At 32.9% G+C, this 17,191-nt stretch overlaps 4 protein-coding genes and 1 long non-coding RNA gene across 6 annotated transcripts; 4 read left to right on the top strand and 1 right to left on the bottom strand.

Moving 5' to 3' along the window:
- LOC104726966 (egg cell-secreted protein 1.1-like) lies at positions 154-1,126 on the top strand. Its single transcript, XM_010445948.2, has one exon. The coding sequence runs from the start codon at positions 314-316 to the stop codon at positions 677-679; it is 366 nt and encodes a 121-aa protein (XP_010444250.1). The 5' UTR covers positions 154-313; the 3' UTR covers positions 680-1,126.
- Positions 1,470-2,129, top strand: LOC109127664. The gene has a single exon (XM_019232846.1). It carries the CDS (start codon positions 1,657-1,659, stop codon positions 2,017-2,019), a length of 363 nt encoding a protein of 120 aa, XP_019088391.1. The 5' UTR covers positions 1,470-1,656; the 3' UTR covers positions 2,020-2,129.
- LOC104726968 lies at positions 2,655-3,239 on the top strand. The gene is made up of 2 exons (XR_758147.1): positions 2,655-2,747; positions 2,956-3,239. It is a non-coding gene; the product is annotated as an uncharacterized LOC104726968 (long non-coding RNA).
- On the bottom strand, positions 3,179-6,139 carry LOC104726967 (F-box/LRR-repeat protein At5g63520-like). 2 transcript variants are annotated; one of them, XM_010445949.2, is made up of 10 exons: positions 5,805-6,139; positions 5,512-5,616; positions 5,286-5,378; positions 5,076-5,198; positions 4,822-4,923; positions 4,677-4,716; positions 4,250-4,405; positions 3,949-4,139; positions 3,756-3,877; positions 3,179-3,675 (listed from the first exon to the last, which is right to left on the bottom strand). In XM_010445949.2, the coding sequence occupies exons 1-10, from the start codon at positions 6,018-6,020 to the stop codon at positions 3,279-3,281; spliced, it is 1,545 nt and encodes a 514-aa protein (XP_010444251.1). In that variant the 5' UTR covers positions 6,021-6,139; the 3' UTR covers positions 3,179-3,278. The 2 variants fall into 2 exon arrangements, with proteins under 2 accessions (XP_010444251.1, XP_010444252.1); XM_010445950.2 differs by having other exon boundaries at positions 3,949-4,136; positions 5,805-6,138.
- Positions 12,368-15,198, top strand: LOC104726969 (heavy metal-associated isoprenylated plant protein 3). The gene is made up of 4 exons (XM_019232826.1): positions 12,368-12,681; positions 13,256-13,458; positions 13,805-13,895; positions 14,467-15,198. The coding sequence occupies exons 1-4, from the start codon at positions 12,423-12,425 to the stop codon at positions 14,967-14,969; spliced, it is 1,056 nt and encodes a 351-aa protein (XP_019088371.1). The 5' UTR covers positions 12,368-12,422; the 3' UTR covers positions 14,970-15,198.

Here is a 17,191-nt window from a genome sequence, read left to right on the forward strand (position 1 = left end):
GATCATTGAAAGGAACACTTGAAACGTTTTGACATTCAGTTTGACAGAATGAAGAACTTAGGGTCAAACTTATGTAATAGATTTTTTACTCAACATGAGTTACTTTTTGAAAACCATTTAACATTCTTCTTCCGTTGCCTATATAGGTTATAAACAGATAATAACTCTTATCTAATAAATTACGATAATTAACACCCGTTTGTTCTCACTCTATAAACTCTAAGATTCTCCACATAACCAAATCATCCAAGCATCAAAGTGAAAAGAAGCAAGACCAATAAAAGAAAGAAAGATATAAGATTTGATTAGAGAGATGGAAAGCAAAGCAAGAGTTATGGCCTCCTTAGTCCTAGTTGTAGTCGTATGTGCCTTGGTTTTGATCACTCCAGGAGTAGTAGCTCATGATCAGAAACCACCTCAACCAAAATCTCCACCGAGTTCTCCTATCGATTTAGAGAAATGTTGGTCATCTCTCTTCAACGTCAATGGATGCGTCCTCGAGCTCTTCAAATCAGTTTTCAGTGGCAAATTTGGAAATGTTGGAGTAGCGTGTTGCAAGGCATATTCGGCAATTGATGCCAACTGTTGGCCTCATATGTTTCCATTGAACCCGTTCTTCCCACCTCTTCTTAAAGACAATTGCGCACACATCGTTCCCAATTTGCCCGCACACAAGTGAAAATCGAAAAGAAGAAAGTGGACCATCATTAGCTTAAAAATTAATATTTGTATTCATGTTCTAAGTCTTATTATGTCATGTCAACCCCAATACTTTTTTATATATAGAATCTATTGATTGAGCTAGCTTTTACTTGGACAACTAAACTCTATCTTGAACCTACAAACTTCGATTACCATAATAAAAATAAAGTAAACCTAAAAAAGTGAAAATTATACTTTGCAGCATTGAAGTTTATAACCAACGTACATGTGATGGGGGAAGTTTGTGAAGTTAATTAGAGGCCAATTCATACGAATTTACGTTTGAATTAATCTGCATTTGTAATTGTATCTAGTTATCACTAGAGACAGTAATAAAATTAGGTTTTTTTCGTACTATTGACATTATCATTAGTTACCGTGAAAAATATTTTTTCGCATTTTTCCTTACCTTACGATCGACGATTCGACGTAAAATCAGATAACTTATAATAATTTCACTTTTAAATCGGTCTAGCTAACTTAGCCTCATATACCTATCATATTCTATCCAGCACATAAACTTGGGACCTCCTTTAGCTACCTTAACCGGGTTTGGAACTAAACTCCTAAACCAGAAAGAGGTTACGTGTGTAATACAATAAATCTATAGAGTAACTGATTCATATATATCTAATTAGTCAGTAATTAGTGATGTAGTTCTCACGTTTCAAAACTGAAACAAGAACACACATTATACTACGTTAGTCAATTTAACTCAACTTTACTTTTATGTAATAGTTTAATTCATTAAATCCAAACATAAGTTGCATCTTGAAACGGGAATTATATTAATAGTGATTCGTAACTCTTCTATTTATTTTAATAAAAAAATTGTTTCAAGAACCTATAAATTCTAAGTTTTTTCGTAAATCCAAATCCATCCAAGCATCTAAAAGTCTAGATCGAGCAAAACCAAAAAAGAGAAAATAAGTCTAAAAAGGACTAATAAAGAAAATGGGAAGCAAAACCATTGTCTCAATGATCTTGGTTGTATGCCTTTGTGCTGCTTTTTTTGTCGCTCAAGGAGTAGCTCAAGTGCAACTGCCTTCATTGAGTCCCGGGCTTTTCCCTCCCGGTTCACCTATTGATCTGGTAAAATGTTGGTCGTCTCTTTTTAACGTTCAAGGATGTGTGCTCGAGATCTCCAAATCAATTTTCTCTGGCAAGTTTGAAAACGTTGAAGGTGCATGTTGCAAAGCGTTTTCGACTTTAGACGCAAATTGTTGGCCTCACATGTTTCCGTTGAATCCTTTCTTCCCACCTCTCCTCAAGGACAATTGTGCACGCATCAACTCCAACTCACCCACACACAATTGAAAGCAAGAATGGTTCTTAGTCTCTACACGTATAGTTTAGCCGTTGCCGTTGGCCTCGAAGTCTAATAAGTTTAAATATTATTTTATTTTGCTGGCGAAGTGTGACGTCATTAAGAGAGCTCTCTAATTAAGTTATAGGTTTTTCTCAATAAAGTATTCCAAATTTTTCTTATTTATAACGCTTATGAGTATGACCTGATCACAAATTAATTAGTATAACCAACTATGGGGAAAAAGGGGAAAACATTGAGAATTGTTTATCCAATCCATGAGTTTTGTTATCAAGAGTTTAATTTGTAACTACGTTTAAATTGGATGTCAAATTTGAACCAAAGATCAGTCAAAGATGATGAAGGGTTTTTCTCAATTCCGCACTGCTGCTGAGTCGTCGGACTTATCCATTTTACTAGTCAACTAAATGATGAGGTAAAAATAGAAGTTAAGAATTTGTGTTGACCAAAAAAATTGCTATGACACAATCGGCCATGCTTTATATACTAATTTACAAAATTTGGGAAAATTGTCTATCCTTTCAAATATTTATTAGATTAGTCAAAGTAACAATGCAGGTAATTCCCCTAATATAAAAAGGAGAGTCCGAGCTCACTAGATCATCACTTACAATCTAAATAATTTGTTAACAAGTGACAACAACAACAAAAATTATTGAGAAGAAGAAAAGAAAAATGACTCACAAGCTTGTCTTCTTAGTCGTACTCATTGCACTTTGTATGCATTTCTCTTTCCTTTTCTTTTATAACTTTTGAATTTTACTTTCTAGTAACCAAAAGTAATCAACCCTCTCGCATCACCACCATTTTTGTTTTTGTTCACACTCAACGCCGTTGTAAGATCATCATTGTAATGTGTTGAGAGTTTTGGTCATTTAAATTTGGTTTCGTTACTGAAATTGTTGTGTTTGCTTCGTTTTGGAAAGGTTTTGCTTTACGTGATGCAAGAGAGATGCCTAATGAGACAACGGTGCCGTCGGAACCTGGTTATCCCCCGCCTGGTCATGGGCGTCCTTCGCAGCCTGGTCATGGGCGGCCGTCGCCACCACCAATACAGGATGATAAGACAGAGATACACAAGGGGAACCGGCCGTCGCCTCCACCATTAATGATGTAAAAGAATTGACAAAAGTAAACTGATTCGTCAAATGTCTTCCAGGAAATTTATCTATATCACTTGAAATAAAAAGAGTTACGTACTTAAAACTTATCAATCTCTTAATAACATAAAAACAAACAGACACCTTAACTAAGAAGTATACGAGACAATAAGATATACTGAACTATAAACGTGAAGGCATCTTCTGATGTTCACTTCTTTCTTTTCCTCTCCATCCTCTACGAATAAGCTGCGTCCGATTTCACTGTTGCAGAATATACCACCAAATGGTAACTCCGGGAAATTCTCCAAAAACGGTGAGCAGTCTGCATTTTGACGACCAAAGAAGGAGTCACCGCGTCTGCTACCAACAAAAACAAAACCTCCAATGACTTCCGGCTTATTCGGCTTAGACTTGAGATTTCTAAGCTGAGAAGAAACAGCATTTAGTGATGCTTCAGCCACTTTGAGATCAGGGAGGTATACTTGAAAGTAGTCACCGGTTTTGATTTCAGCACCACTGACTAAAAGATCCTGGTCGTCAGCTCTGAGTAAACAAACAAAAATAAAAACTTAGATGGGTCAAAAAGAACTGATTCATGTTATGAATCTTGTGAATCTTATTACCCAGTTACTTGATGATATACAAGTGAGGCCATGATCTTTGGCTTCTCCTCCAAACCAATTGAATATTTCCTTCGTTTTATTACTCCGAGATATGGATCATTCTCCCATATCTGGTTTCCTAACTGTAATATAAAGTCAGCTTTAGTAACCAAATTCTAGAATAAATAAGAGATTGAATTCATGAGATGCTTACAAAATCATTTATGTCATCTAAAATTTGATCGCCATTAAGAACCTCTGCTTCTCCTCCTCTTTTTGCAGTCAGAAGCGTAGAAGGACATCTAGGGCGGCGACTAACACGGACATTAGCCGCCTTGTACCTCAGATCAACTGATGACATTGCTCTTGATATTGCAGTGTCAAAGTGAATTTTTCCAGCCTCTGCTTCATTTAGTTCAACAAATCCATAAAGACTTAGGCAAAATGAAAATACCAGATTTCAGGCGGAAACACATAACCAAGCAAAGTAAAGATAAAAAACCGCAGAAACTTACGAGCTGGTCTGTGTCTATCTCTTGCAAAGACTAAACCTGCGAGAACTCTGCTATCATCTTTGTGCAACTGAACATTTCTTGGTTCATTACCACATTTATGTAGAAACTCGCCAATCTGATCACCCACAATAATAGTTTCTGCAGGCATGGCATAATCTGCAATGCAAACAAGCTTCGTTAACAAGTTTTCAAGCACAGTAATTTCTATATATTACCACAACCGTAGTTCTCACATTTTCAGAGTCTAGCCAGAGCAAAAGAAGTAGAGAAAATAGGTAGGCAACCAACCAACACAAAAGAATGAAATGTTTCAAGAAATAGTTAGTTTGGCCTTTAATAGATTTCACTTGTCATGAAGTAACATTGAAATGATGAACCATAAGGCAGTACGCATACGGTTGCACAAAAGATAAGGCAGTACTCATACCCAGTTTATGAAGAATAGGTTCTGTGGCATGAGTATCCTCCTACAAATTCACCAACGCAGCATGAAGACACCAAAAAAAATAGCCATGAAACTGAATAAAATCCACAAGTTTAACAGAAACAGAAGCTAGAAAAGTATAGTTCACCCCAAACAGTATAAGACAGGCTGGTGCAGCATGACCTGAAACCACGGTTACATAATTTCTGATATCCATCACAAACTTGTCTCCTATATCCGCTTCAGATTCCTGCAAAAAAATATCAACAATCTCAGTCTCCTTATTAAAATGTCCACAGACTAAAATAATTTTAGCCAGCGAACACAAGCTCTATGAAGAAAATCAGAGTTGAGAAAACCAACAGAAAGTTATACTGTTTAAAGCATTTTTTAAAAAATTACCCCTTTTGCTTGAATTACAGGAATAACATCGACTTTGATTCCTGGTAAGTATCCAATCGTCAACAATATAGCGAAATTTGCAACAACAGACAAGCCGTCATCAGTTGTGACATGATGTTTGACCTGTAAACGTGATAGAAGTTGAACATAAGCTAAAAAATTTAGAAAACAAGACCACACAATACAAAATGATAAGAAAACAATAAAAACCTCTCCAGGATTATCATTGCATGCTTCTTTTCCTAAGATTCCAGCAACAACAGATACAATAATAGGAACCCTTGATCCCACTCTTTCAGTTATCTACACCATGCGCATTATGAACAATATTAAAAGGAGTGACAAGAAAATCAAAACTAGACACTTTTTTAATCCGTTACTCTTTTGAAATTGATACAACAGAGGTGGAATGGGGAAGAAGGGAAACAAAACAAACCAGTGTCAAGGTTTCTTCCATGTTCCCATATGTAATGTTTGCGATCACAAAATCCGGTCTAATAGGCTTAGACAAAACCTTATCAAGTACTTCTCCTCCAGCTCTCTGCATACCAAAGTAACAATCTTGCTAAGAAAGTAACAATCTTTTTCAATTTATCACATTACACTTTCCTAGATTCCAATTAAAACTTTGTGAAGCCTTATCAAGAGCTCTAAGAACTACCATGAAAAAAGTTTGAATTTTTACAATCAAAATTTAATCAAAGACAATATTAGGAAGACGAAACTTACAGTTTGATTAGGATTACGTGAGAAAGCAGAGACCATTTTGGGGCGAGAGAGGATTCTATTGCAGACGCTGTTCCAGGATCGGTTGACACAGGAAGCGAAAGCAAACGATTTCGCCGGCAACCTCAAGAGAATGTTATGAAGAAGGTCATCGTTCATGGAAGCGATTAAAACCATATCTATCTTCTTCTTCTTCGATTTCTCACTCGTTCCCTTCATCTTCTTCTTCTTCCTTGAGACAACACTTCCGCCATGGGATACAAAAAAATTTCTTCCTCCGGCGAATTTATTTGGGCTTTTTGTTTGTCATCATAAAAGTCCATTGGGCTTTAACAATAGGGCCCAATATTCCAAAACGAATATCTCTGTTAAAAAGCAAATCATACTTTAGCTAAAACTATTTTAGGAAACTTGGATCCAAGCATCTTTTGAAAAGCATAACTTCTGAAACTGTTCTCTCTAGTAATGTTGTATATTTTGGATCTCTATGCTTTTTTTTAATGTACGTCTAAAAATATACATTCAGCTATCAAAAGCAAAGCGCAATGAAACAAGTTTTATATTGTTTACATTACGTAATCTCAAAAAATGGTAAACATCATACATTCTAGTCCTTCAGTGGGTTATATCTATCGTCAATAATGTTAGGGAAATAAGAATTTGTAACTGAAAGTTATTCAGACATCATTGACAAAACAAAAGAAAAGAAGAAACCCACAAAACTTGAGATAAGAAATCTTATCTTTAAATGTGTCACACACTGTACTAGTTTTGGATACAGACACAAAGTATCTCTTTTTGTTTGTTCATTATCTTTTTAATTTTTTTTATTTCCCTGAAAAACAGAAGAATCTTTTCCAGTCTCTCAACATTTGTTTGATTGTTTCATTGATATGTGTTATTGTATTTTTTTTTCTTTCTTATAAATGTGTGTTTGATTATATCTAAAAGGTGTTATGATGAAATAAAGCGACCGCCCTCGTTACTCGTTTAGGAGTACATGTTGGATGGTTTCATTGTATAAGTCTCCGGCCGCTGACCTAAGTTATGCTGTCACAACAAAAATAAAAATAAAAAAAGATCACGTGTAAAATATATGCTACACTACAAAAAAAAACATTTGATTTCCTACGGCACATTTTCAAGGAAAACGGAAAAAAACAGGCATTTCCTTCCATTTTTCTACAAAAACTTGTAAAAGGTAATCGCATGAAAGAAATCGGTTTTAGAAGGAATTTTGTAGGAAAATTCTTACCAATTTCCTACAAAAATGTTTTCGTAAGAATTTTGTAAAAAAATGGTAAAAAACTTTTTAACCATTTTCCTACCAAAATATTCGTAAGAAAATCATTCTTACTATTTTCCTACCAAATCTATATTACAATTTTCCTACCATATATTTCCCTCTATTTTTATACCAAAATATTCTTATGAGTTCCTATGATTTGTCTACCAAATTAATAAATAATATATAAAATAATTGTTTTCAATAATAATATAAATTCCGAAATTGAATTAAAATTAAATAGTCATTAATAATTAATCTGAATAATATATATAAAATCAATTTATTTACAAACAAATAAATCTAAAATTAATTTATATCAAATTATTATTCTTTTAAACATAAAACATAACCAAATCAACCCAACTGGTCTGGTTAGGACTACAAACCAGCCTAAACTGAAATAAACCATCACAGGAGAAGTTATCGCCTCTGTGAGGATTTCCTTCCTTGCCATAGATTATTTAGTTTCCTCGTCGTAGCTTACTGGCCTCGCCACATAGGAGCCGCTATCCAAGCTACGCCGCCGCTAGGAAGGGAGTTTCAACCAACGAAACCAAATCTTCGATTCAAAGAGATCAAAGTTTCAGGTAAGATCAGATCGAAATTGAACAAATGAATCGATACTAAGGATTAGAGGATAAACCAAATCTCCCGAAACATACTGAATCCATTTTACAGTATCTCCTCGTCTCTCCTACCGCAACCTCCATTTTTTCTCGATTAGGGCGCTTCACGCGTTCTTGCTTCAAAGCCTTAAAAATCTAATAAGGAAGAAAAAGACGAGAAGAGAAGAACTCAGGCAAAGAAGAAAAAAAATAAAGAGACGAAGATTTGTAGATCTAGGTTTGGATGGAGGCGTGAAATGTTTTAAGGGAAGAAAATAGATCTAGGTTTATTTAGCTTGTAGGAATTCTGTAGGTTATGTTTTTTCTAGGAAATTAGTAGGAATTTAGTAGGAAATAAATTTAGTAGAAAAAGGTAAGAAAAGTTTCTTACCATGTTTATTCATTTTTATTACGAAATTGTTTCGGTATAGCTTTTGTAGGAAATTAGAAGTAAATTTTCCTATCAAATTCGTACCGCATTGATTCCTATTTAGTTTCTTCCATTTTCCTACTAATTTTCTTATGACTCTAAATTTTGAAAGAATTTCGTAGGAATATTTCCTACGACTTTCTCAAAATTATACTTGGTAGAAAATTTCACACTAATTTCCTACGACAACTGTTTTCATAAAATAATCGTAAGTTTTTTGTAGAAAATTTTTCCTACCAAAGTTTTCGTAGGAAATTTGATAGGATTTCACCATGTTTTCTTGTAGTGCTATGCTAATCTTTAGTTTATGTCATCACGTACCTTCACCAATATTGTAAACAAAATTGTTTGAGATTTTTCGTTTATGACTTGGGAAAGTAAATTTTGAGTTTGGTTATAGATCTCCAACATACATTCTCATTAATGTCATGAGCAAATTTTCTATTTTATGGATTAGCTAAGTTGGTTGATCACTTGTTTTTTATATTGACGACACCATTAGAGATTTTTACTTCTCTTACTGAAATATATATACACAGAGGACTTTGAAAATAGTGTCTCAACACAAAAGTTAGCTCTTCTTTCTTTCGTACTTAGTGAGTAGCTTTGCAAAAGTTTTGAACTTTTAAAGTTTCGACGACATAATGTATAAATGTTTTTTATCGACATGTGGTTGCCATATCGTAATTAGAACCTAATAAGAGGTATAACAACAACCTACCATTTTAGGCCAAGAAACATTTATTTATCGCATTAGAGAATTAGAACTTAAGTGGAGCATATTAAACACATGTTGCGCAAATGGTGATTCTACAGTTTTCAATACAGTAAAAACAAACATGTTTGCAATTTTTTTTTTTTTTTAATTCACCCGTATCTACAGTTCTATATATAGTAAAGAAAACCATTCCATATCAAAATACATATGTATATATAGTAATTATCTCATTCATGCTACTTGAAAGGCAAAATGGTAGATTGAAAAAGTTTCTGGTAGACAGTTAAAAAATTGACGTAACGCCAAGCCAACAACTTACTCCGTTAACTTCGAGGTGGGCACAACAAGGGCCAACAAAAACGGCCGTTACGTCATTATTATATATGACGTGTCGTCGTCGACTCTTGGATTCGTTTGCCTCTCTGTTACAAAAGCACTTAAAGATTTTACCAGATCCATCATCATTTACATCACTCTCTGCCATTAAAAGGAGACAAACCAAAATTGATATTTGTACCAGCAGAAACGACTTTATATGTATTTTCTTTCATTATCTAACCGGATATGTTTTAGAAAAAGAAGAGTATATCCCGGTTCTACTCGTACCAATTTACCAATTGTGTCTGTTGTTTCGGTTTGACTTCGTCTTTTGATATTTTTTATACCTATATATATATACCGAATTATATAAGTAGATAATCTAAATAGTATTAGCACTTGCGTAATTGTTTATTCCCTGTACAGTTTCACGTGAGTTCTGTTCTGTAATTTATAGGTTAACTGGATTATAGAAGAAAATAAATTCATTAAGATGTAGAGAGAGAAAAAAAAAAGAAAGAAAGAAAAAACGTATGTAATTAAGTCTTAAGAGATACTCTTTTATTATATACTGTATGTAAATGTAAGTCGAGAAAAAGAGAGAAGAATCCAAGTCGGCAAAGTCCATGTGTAAGCCTCGGGAATACAAATACTTGTCCCACAGTGCGATCCAAAGCTCCTGCTCCACACGTGTGAAGTCCTACTCAGCGCCACGTCAGTATTCATTGCATGGGGAAATTTTTGAGGTGATGATATATGATCTGATTAAATGGATGATTTATCTTCGATTGCTTGGAGAAGTCACTCGAGGTTTACACTGTGAAAACTTTGAGGATGTTATTATTAGAGTTTTTATCTACCACTAGCTAGTGTGTCTCACTCAAGTTGGCGATGACCCAAAACTTTAAAAACCGAACTTATATAAGTATATCTACTCGGCGCCACGTCAGTAGGGGAAAATGTTGAGGTGATGATATGATCTGATAAAATGATAATTATCATTCGATAGCTTGGAGAAGTCACTCGAGGTTACACACTGTCAAATTTTGAGGATGTAATTATTATAGTTATATATATAAAAAAAGAATTATTAGAGTTTTATCTACCATTAGCTAGTGTGTCTCACTCATTTTGGAGATGACCAAACTTTTAGATCAAAACTTGCTTTTACTGGACTAGATTCAAGTTTCGAATTTTTGAGAACCACATAAATTAATCATGCTTGGTTCATCCAAACTTGAGTATATATGATGTTGTAATTGTTAGTATATATACTTATAGAGTTATAGATATTAATACATTGATATAGGGGAAAATATACATTTGATTAACTTTGATCCCAGAAAGAAAAGAAAAACGAAGACTAAATAGGATAACCAATGAACTCGCATTGCTCAATCTTGTCTTATGTAACGGAAATTTACTTAAGTTAGCTCATTTCGACACGCATTAAATATTATTTTAAAATAAAATCACGAAAATCTATATATAATAGAATCTCTATAAATTAATATTCGGTAAATTAATAAGTTTTTCTGGTTTTAAAATGGGACTAATGTAATTTTGGACAAAATTCGATAATATAATAAAATAATATTTTTTTTAAAAAATCATTGATAAATTTATTGTCCCATCATTAATATAAATTAATAATTATATAAAATTATTTAAATATATGTATATACATATCAATTTTTATTAGAGTTTATTTTTAATATTTTTACTATATAAAAATCTTTGAGTGTTATATTCAAAATATGATAATTATTATTTTCTTTGTAAATGATTTTATAAAAATAATAGTTATAATGATTAAATTTTATTTTTCATCTTTTTTACCAAATTAGAAAAACTTTTCTATTAATAAATAATTATTAATTTATTGAGAAATTTGAATTTCTATAAATTAATAAATTTTCATAGTTCCAACATTATTAATTTATTGAGGTTTTACTGTAGTATAGCAGTATTTGATAGCAGTAACTAAGAATATATATATATATATATATACTAGGAGTATGTATATACAATAAAATCAGTATATATATATTTATATTTAATTTAAAGTATTTACTGTATAAAAGATGCATTAAAAGATGTGCCTTATGAATGAGGGGAAAATATGTGAAATTATGTCACCATTGTTCTTCCCTTTTGAGGGTGAATTTTAAAACAGACGCTCGTTGGTACTTTTAGGTTTAGCCATAGCGCATAGGTATTAGTTGTTATCAAGAATGCCGTGTTCACTTCATCATGAACATCTCATGTTTTAACAACATGCATTCTATTCCACCAATCAAATTGTATACTATATGATTATTTATTTATATTATTGAAAAGAGAGTAAGAGGTCATGCTATATTACATTTGTTTTTACATTAGCTAGATGGATCGTAGATGTAACATTGGTTATCTTATCTTTACTTTTTACTTCCATTGGTTAATGGTTATCTTACTACTAATCCGTAACAATACGAAGTTACGATTTGCATATTTGTGATTGAAAACTTGCGATGATATTCTAAACTAAAAACTTTTTTTCTTCATGTTCTTTATATTTTAGACTTCTTTTGAATTTGTGTCAAAATTATATATATTTTTTTTTAATTCGGTTTTCTCATTTGCAACGTTCGATTTGACTAGATTTATAAAATATAATGTAAAGTATATATACAGCTATACATATATATCATACTCAAATTATAATGAAGATGAAAACACATGACTGGAACACTCCACTAACTGTCAATCTCGAGAATTAGAATTGTGCTTTGACAGTATAGAGAAACACAAATCGCGTGAGTATTAGGTTTATTTTTGACTGATAAACTACGAAACGAAATATAAAATAAAAGTACAAAAAAAAAAAAATCAATTAAATAATATGAGATTCACGTATAAGTCATGTTAAAAAGGGATAAAACAAAATAATTTACATTTCTTTTCAGATCTTGAGGTCCACAGTTCCACCTTCGTTACCAACACACCAAGTGGTTCTTTAGAGAGAGGGCGTGAGAGAGAGAGATTTATAAGCCTCTCTTTGGGTGCATTACCATTTTTTTTTTGTGAACATAGAAACACTCAAACCTCAAAAACAAAAAACAAACAAATATGGGAGAGGTTCAAGAAAATCCCAAACTCTTGTATCATCTTTTCAAATCTCCATGATTTTCTTCTGATTAAAAGACTCTAATATTTTCATTTTTGTTTTGTTTTGGGCTTTCAGGAAGAGAAGAAACCAGAAGCAGTAGAAGAGAAGAAAATGGAGGAGAAGAAACCAGAAGAAGAGAAAAAAGAAGTAGAAGAAAAGAAAGTGGAGGAGGCTGAGAAAAAAGGAGATGATTCTGAGAAGAAACCTCAAGAAGGAGGAGAAGCTAACAAAGATTCCAAAGAAGATTCTCCTCCGCCGGCGCCTGAGGCTCCAGCACCGCCTCCTCCTCCGCAAGAGGTTGTCCTTAAGGTGTACATGCACTGTGAAGGATGTGCTAGAAAAGTCCGCCGTTCCCTCAAAGGCTTCCAAGGTATATGTGTATAAAATACATATTGTAATTTGTATATATGAAAATATTAATAAATATTCTTAAAAATATATACATATGACTTTGCGTATATTAAATATATCTATTTTATTGCATTTTGAAACATAAAATATTTCGTTTTTTTCATAGAATAGTTCGGAAAATTTATTTTTTTATATTATATCTGTAATTTTTCTTTCAACAAATTAATTAAATCATACGTTGATCTCGAATGATGTTGTAGTATTAGTACAAACTTTCAGATTATAAACCAAAGTCACTTACTGTAACCATATCTTGCTTCTGTCAACTATAGTTTTTTTGGTTAATTTCGTTCTAAGTATAGTTAATATTCGTTATATAGTTTGTGTGTAGGACCACATAAAGTTTGAGTATATATGATAGTGTATATATAATATATATATATGTAAACAAATAATAACTCTTACTTTAAATTCTGTTTTTTTTTTTTTTATGAGCTAATGATATAACTTGTATATAACAATTGAATGTTTGACAAAAAAAAAGTATATAACAATTGAATTAATTTGGATTTTTTGTTTTCTTTTTTTTATAGGAGTGGAAGATGTGATGACTGATTGTAAAACGGGGAAAGTGGTGGTGAAAGGTGAGAAAGCTGATCCATTGAAAGTATTAGCCAGGGTTCAGAGGAAGACCCACCGTCAAGTTGAGCTTATATCTCCGATTCCTCCACCGTCTCCGCCGCCGGAGAAGAAAGCAGAGGAGGAGAAACCTAAAGTGGAAGAGAAGAAAGTGGAGGTAACCTTTTTTGGTCTAAAGGCTTTCAATTTCTTTATTGTAAAAAGCATATATATTTTTGTTTGTTTCATAAATTGGACATACAACTTTTTGGATATTCATTTGTTCTCTTTATCCTTTTTTAATTTTTTTTTTTGGGTAGGATAAATTAATTTATTCTTAAATTAAAAAGGGAATATTCTCTTTTCAGTGATTTCACATGGGAGTGTATTGGTAGGATTTTGTATATTTTAATTTCATGGGGTTTATGATATAAAATAGAATTCTTTATATGAAAAATATTATGTATATGGGATTTGGTGTTAACTTGTCATTTTATTAATGTAACGGCGTAATTTTTGATCAGCCTCCGGTAGTGTTGACGGTGGTACTGAAGGTTCACATGCACTGCGAAGCTTGTGCGACGGAGATCAAAAAACGGATCATGAGAATGAAAGGTTAGTTTAAAGTTCCCTTGAGCAATATAGATAATCTTTAATTAAAACTGGGTTAGAAAAAAAAACTTATGTCAAAAAAAAAATTTCTTATGAAAAAAAAAATTTGTTTTCTTTTTTTGCGAAGAGCAGCTCTTTATACTTTTTAAGGAAATTTAGTAATAAAGGTAATCATTAAAATGAAATAAATCTAAAGTTATTTTTGGATTTTAGTCTATTCTTCTCTGTCCAATTTATTATCGGTAGATAAAACGTTTCAATATCTTGCAAAATCATGCACTTCTTTTACTTCTTTTCACCAAACTTTATACTATTATCTTTCGTTAGTTGCATCAAATTTGGTCCATACAATTTCAAAACAAGATGATATTGCTTCGACTTTAAAACACACACACACACGTGTTATTTTTTTCTTTTATAATTATCTTATTTGCTGACAGCGTATATATATGTAATGTACATATGATCTTGTTCTAGACTTCCAGTTATACGTAGTGGGGTCAGAGTGTATTTGGTCCTTCACTTTGATGGTATAATTTCTTATAAAGTTTTGTTTTAAATAAATAACTTTTAGGAGTGGAATCTGCTGAATCCGACTTGAAGGGTTCTCAAGTGTCTGTGAAAGGAGTGTTCGAACCTCAAAAGCTCGTAGAATACGTTTATAAGCGGACTGGAAAACATGCAGCGATCATGAAAATCGACCCACCGCCTCCACCGCCACCCGAAGAGGCAGCAGCGGAAGCAGAGAAGAAGGAAGAAGGAAAGGGAGAAAACGGTGGGGGAGAATCCAAAGGCGAAGAAGGGAAGAAGGACGAAAATGCAAAGACGGACGAAGAAAAGAAAGAAGCAGATGGCGGTAAAGAAGAAGGCAAAACGGCAGAAAGTGGTGGAGGCGGTGAAAGTGGCGGTGGCGGTGAGGAGGGAGAAAAAATTGTAGAGGTGAGGAAGATAGAGAATCCTTATTACTACTACTATTACCAACCGCCCCGTGTGGCGGTTCCCCCTATGGAAATGCCGCATGCTTATCCGCCTCAATTATTCAGCGACGAGAATCCAAACGCATGTACCGTAATGTAACAAAGAAAACGCAAACGCTATAAATGGGTATAATGGGGAATATTTTGAACAATTTTGATGAAGTGGGGTTTGTCTTCGCCTTTGCTGTCTCTCTTAGCATGTGGTTTTCTTCTTAATGTGTTTGTGCAGCTCTTTTTCTTTAAAGTGTAATTTACCATTAAAGACCAACTCTGGAATTGTGAGTTACTTTTAATGGCTATAAGCAATAAAATAAATAAATTTACTACCACTAGAAATTCATTTTTACTATAGGTTGCTGAGTAGCTAAAATCTTAGTACCAACATGGCTTTTTTTTTCTTTCTTAAAAAAGCTAGAAAAGCGACCTTAATGAAATGGAAATGTTTGACCAGCACCAAATTTGATACTATCATCTCACCCATTTTGTAAAAAGTAGCTAGTATCTTTCACACGTTAAATATGATAAACTAAACATTGGTGTAACTCGTTTTGAAGTATTAACTACTAAAAGTTAGGTAAATAACTCGCATAGTTCCACGTCACCATTGAACTGCAGTCTTTGTATGGCAACAACTACACCAAAAACTAAATGCATTTACCAGACTGTTCAGTACATTTGGTATCATCAGTAGCATAATTTACTCCACTCCAATAATGTGAAGTCAATATAGTTATACATTTGGGTTACTGGACATGAGAATTATTTATGTGGAATAACAGTAGTAATGTTTAGTCCCTTATCTCTAGTTTTGTTATAAATCACCTAAATAGTGTAACCTAGTATAAACCCCTTTCAAAACTTTTCCCCCATAAAAAAAAAAAAAACGTTATTAATAGTTAGGTGAAACACTATTTTCTTGCCGCTGTACAAAATGGTTGGTCCATTTATTGAATGAATAAAGTTAAAAAAAAAAAAAAACGAAAATGCTGCCCTTATCTTAAACAACACATGCAATTGGTGTTTTGTCAATCGTGTTATGATTATTTCATTTTTTTTTTTGGTTTGTGGGTATAAAGTTTTATGATTATTCCTTGTGAATTAATTTCGTGTCCATCATGCGTTGTTAGAAAATTTAATGGTGGCACGTAGTATCAATCAGTCATCTACAATAATTTAATCACGAATCCTATGTTTTAATTTTTCTTTCGTTTTAAGAAAATGCTACTAAACTACAACACTTCAGTAGGAAAAATATATGTAAATTTTTATTATCTTTTGGAATTTCAAGAAGAAAAAAAAGAGAAGTAAACTTTTTTTTTTTTTTCTGACAGACAGTTTTCTTCTTTAAAACCACAAACAAAATCCAGTGGCTAACAGTTCGCCGCGCGTAAATGACACGTGCAACCAGGTCGTGACGTCTTGGCATCGTAAGCGGGAAGAACATTCTATTCCCACCGGAACGTAGACTCTATAAATCACACGCGTCCAGGGTAGCGCGTAGAGCGTGATAGTAAAAAGAGAGAGAGATAGCCGTGATGTGACGGTGTTAAACACACGTAGAGCCCACGTGATGGGTCCGTGCCATCTCTGAGGACGTACAGTTTTTTTTTTTGGTTGTATGAATGAATGAATGAATGAGAGAGCCCACGTGACCCGCCACCACTTCCTCTATTCCTGTGCTTTCGTACTCAACTTTTGTCGCTTCTTTTATTCGTTCGACTCACCGTTTTTTTTTTTGGTATATAATTATTTTTACTCGATTCCTCTTTGAAACAAAACAAGAAAATTAAAGAATAAAAGTAGGTTACTCTTTTACTTTTCTTTTAGCCAGCCAGTAGCCATAGTAAAAAATTAACCAGCTTTTTNCTTTTTTTTTTTTTTTTTTTGTGTTCTATAATAACTATCTATTATTTTGTTTTTGTGCAGTCAAGTAAAATATTCTTTCACTTAGGACAAACTTTTATGAAAACGGTAAATAATTATATAAGCAGAAAAGGAATTGAGTGGGAAGTTATGATTCAATGATGACTTAAAATGCTACAATAATATCATATGTCGGTAGCTCAATTCATTTAAGGAAGTTGAAGATGTGGCGGTAACTGTTAAATTATTGGTCAGTGCCTCTGTAAAGAAGTAAGAACCAATTCTAGACAATCAAATCAAAACAAAACGAATTTTCTAATAGCTCACGAGATGTTCTCCTTATTGATTGTAATGGTGTACTTGTCTAATCTTATATTTATAAAACTCTCCCTTTTCTTTGTGCAAACTATATAATACTCTTCTATTTTCTTTTTTCTATAACATGTCGTGGCTTATTAA

Source organism: Camelina sativa, chromosome 11 (genome assembly GCF_000633955.1).
Source record: "Camelina sativa cultivar DH55 chromosome 11, Cs, whole genome shotgun sequence".
In the NCBI taxonomy this organism is placed as follows: domain Eukaryota; kingdom Viridiplantae; phylum Streptophyta; class Magnoliopsida; order Brassicales; family Brassicaceae; genus Camelina; species Camelina sativa.